Raw genomic sequence first — 2174 nt, forward strand, 5'->3', positions numbered from 1 at the left:
AAAAAAAAACTGCAGAGATCAGGCAATAGCTTGGGGGAAGGGTTCAACTCTCTAATTCTTAGAAAGAGTGTTTGCTCTGCAAATTTAGCTTCAATGTAAGTTGTTCTTACCACCCGCCCCCAGACCCCACCTTTGCACATATAGAAATGCTGGACTGTCCCTGGGGCTAGGTAAGGAGAGATGAAAATGCCGGACTAAGGTTAAAGCTACAGTATCATCAGTCTTTAATAACTTATAGACAAATGCTAAAAAATAGTTAATACAGAGGACACACATGGCTTATAAAATGGTTGTGGATCTACAAAAGTGGGAAGAGATTCTTGGCACTTTCACACAGACACAAAAATAAAGACTGTCGTGGGCATCCCTAGAAAAGCAGTTGGGAGCGGAGCAGAGACATTTCTCTCGTTCATCCCAAATGCATTCTCCAAGCAACATTCCTTTGCCCCAAAACACATCTAACCAAAAAGCCAAAGAAAAACAAGAAACAGGGTCGAGGTAGAGTCACAGTTTACATTGAAGCCTCCTCAGTCCTGCAGCCCCCACATCTATAGTCTGAGGATGAGGGAGAGATGAGAGCAGACAACCCATCTCTCATCCTCCTCCCCAATTCAGCACCAAAACAGAGTTCCCCAGTGTGCTAGCACCTGGGTCCTTCACTGAGGTGGACAGGTCCCGCATTCTGGGGCTAAGGGGCAGCAGTTTCTGCTGGCTATCCAAGTATGCAGACCTCTACTGATGAAGAGGGGACGGCCTCCAGTCACCGTCTCTTCTTGCTTGCCCGGGCTGCCTTCTTCCTCTTGAGGATCATCTCATAAAGGCGCTCAAGGCCCAGCTGCAGGCCCACCCCATCCACAGCGCTGCAGCTCTGCACGTGGGTGAGCGTGGTAGCAGCCAGCTCTCGGACTGCCAGCCTCTTCTCCACCTCGGCAGCACTCAGTGCCCCAGGCTGATCCTGCTTGTTGGCCAGCACCAACACAGGCACACCCTGGTTGTCCGAGGCCCGGCTGATTCGGTGCAGCTCCACCTTAGCCTCCTCCAGCCGCTCAGCCTCAGCAGCATCCACCACAAACACCAGCCCGTCTGTTCGGCGTGTGTAGGAGCGCCAAAGAGGTCGAAGCTTCTCCTGCCCACCAACATCCCACACTTGGAAGGTGATGCCACGGGACCCCCCCAGGGGCACCCGGATCTTCTCAGTATTGAAGCCTTTGGTGGGGACACTCTGGACAAACTCCTTGAACTTGAGACGGTAAAGGAGGGAGGTCTTTCCAGCTGAGTCCAGCCCGATGACCACAACGTGCAGGGCCTGGAAGTGGGGCAAGAAGGAGGCGGTGGGTGCCATCTCTGCTAAGTGGTTCCCCATGATGAGCTCGGGCTAAAGTGCAGGTCTTGGGGCTCTGGGGACCACAGCTGGGTTATCTGAACAGGGAAAGTCATCAGAAAAAAAAGAGACAATAATAAACATAAAATGTGCAACTTTTTGATCCTTTCCTAAATCAGCCACCCATGCTTTCCTTGTTAAAATTCTTATTTATTTATTTTTTTTTTAAAGCAGCTGCAGGTAACAGAGACTCTCCTTTCTTCCTGGAGCTCTAACAAGGGCGATGAGACCTAGAGAAACCCCCAGGTCCCGGGACACAGGTGGGAGGTGAGGCCTGAATCTGGCAGACGTCGGCTTCCAGAGTCTCTTCCAGCTTGTGGCGCGGTAGCAGACGCTGCGACCCCTATTCCCCAGGCAAGAATCCTCGCGGGAAGAGCCAGGTCAAGCAGCGCCCCCAAATTAAGAGTTAGGGTGCGGGGCGCTGAGATCGGAGACTGAGGGCCTCTCCCACCTACACCCCACATCCCCAGGAGGTTGGCACGCCCCTCCTTACACCGCGACCCATTCCCCACCGCCCTACGACACTCCTCTGCTCTCCTTCCTCCGATCGCCGACTCCAGCTCCCCGGGCCCCGGACCAGAGCCGCCTCAGCACGGCCTGAACAGCCCCTTTACCTCCGTCAGCTGCGCTCTCCTGGAGCCCCCTCCGGGCCAGCTACCGGAGCCGCCAGAGAAGCCTCCACGCCTGCCTCCACCGCGCTGCCACTGCGGAGCGGTCCGCGGGACTCGGCCTTAAAAACCCACGAGTGACGTCACGATCCGCAGGCCAACCAGCGCCTCCAAGGCGGCAGGGC

At 54.9% G+C, this 2174-nt stretch overlaps 2 protein-coding genes across 2 annotated transcripts in view; both read right to left on the reverse strand.

The window, feature by feature from the left end:
• The window catches only part of LOC105303534 (ADP-ribosylation factor-like protein 4D), a 2585-nt gene extending 1186 nt beyond the window's left edge, over window positions 1-1399 (reverse strand). Inside the window, exon 1 of the mRNA XM_011377238.2 lies at window positions 1338-1399. Within this exon, the coding sequence (XP_011375540.2) occupies window positions 1338-1363 (26 nt within the window). The 5' untranslated portion in view covers window positions 1364-1399. The remainder of the gene's footprint in view (window positions 1-1337) is intronic.
• Window positions 201-1413, reverse strand: LOC105303512 (ADP-ribosylation factor-like protein 4D). The gene has a single exon (XM_023521566.1). The coding sequence runs from the start codon at window positions 1361-1363 to the stop codon at window positions 761-763; it is 603 nt and encodes a 200-aa protein (XP_023377334.1). The 5' UTR covers window positions 1364-1413; the 3' UTR covers window positions 201-760.
• Between the last annotated feature and the right edge of the window lie 761 nt (window positions 1414-2174).

This window comes from Pteropus vampyrus, unplaced genomic scaffold (genome assembly GCF_000151845.1).
Source record: "Pteropus vampyrus isolate Shadow unplaced genomic scaffold, Pvam_2.0 Scaffold306, whole genome shotgun sequence".
Taxonomy (NCBI): Eukaryota; Metazoa; Chordata; class Mammalia; order Chiroptera; family Pteropodidae; genus Pteropus; species Pteropus vampyrus.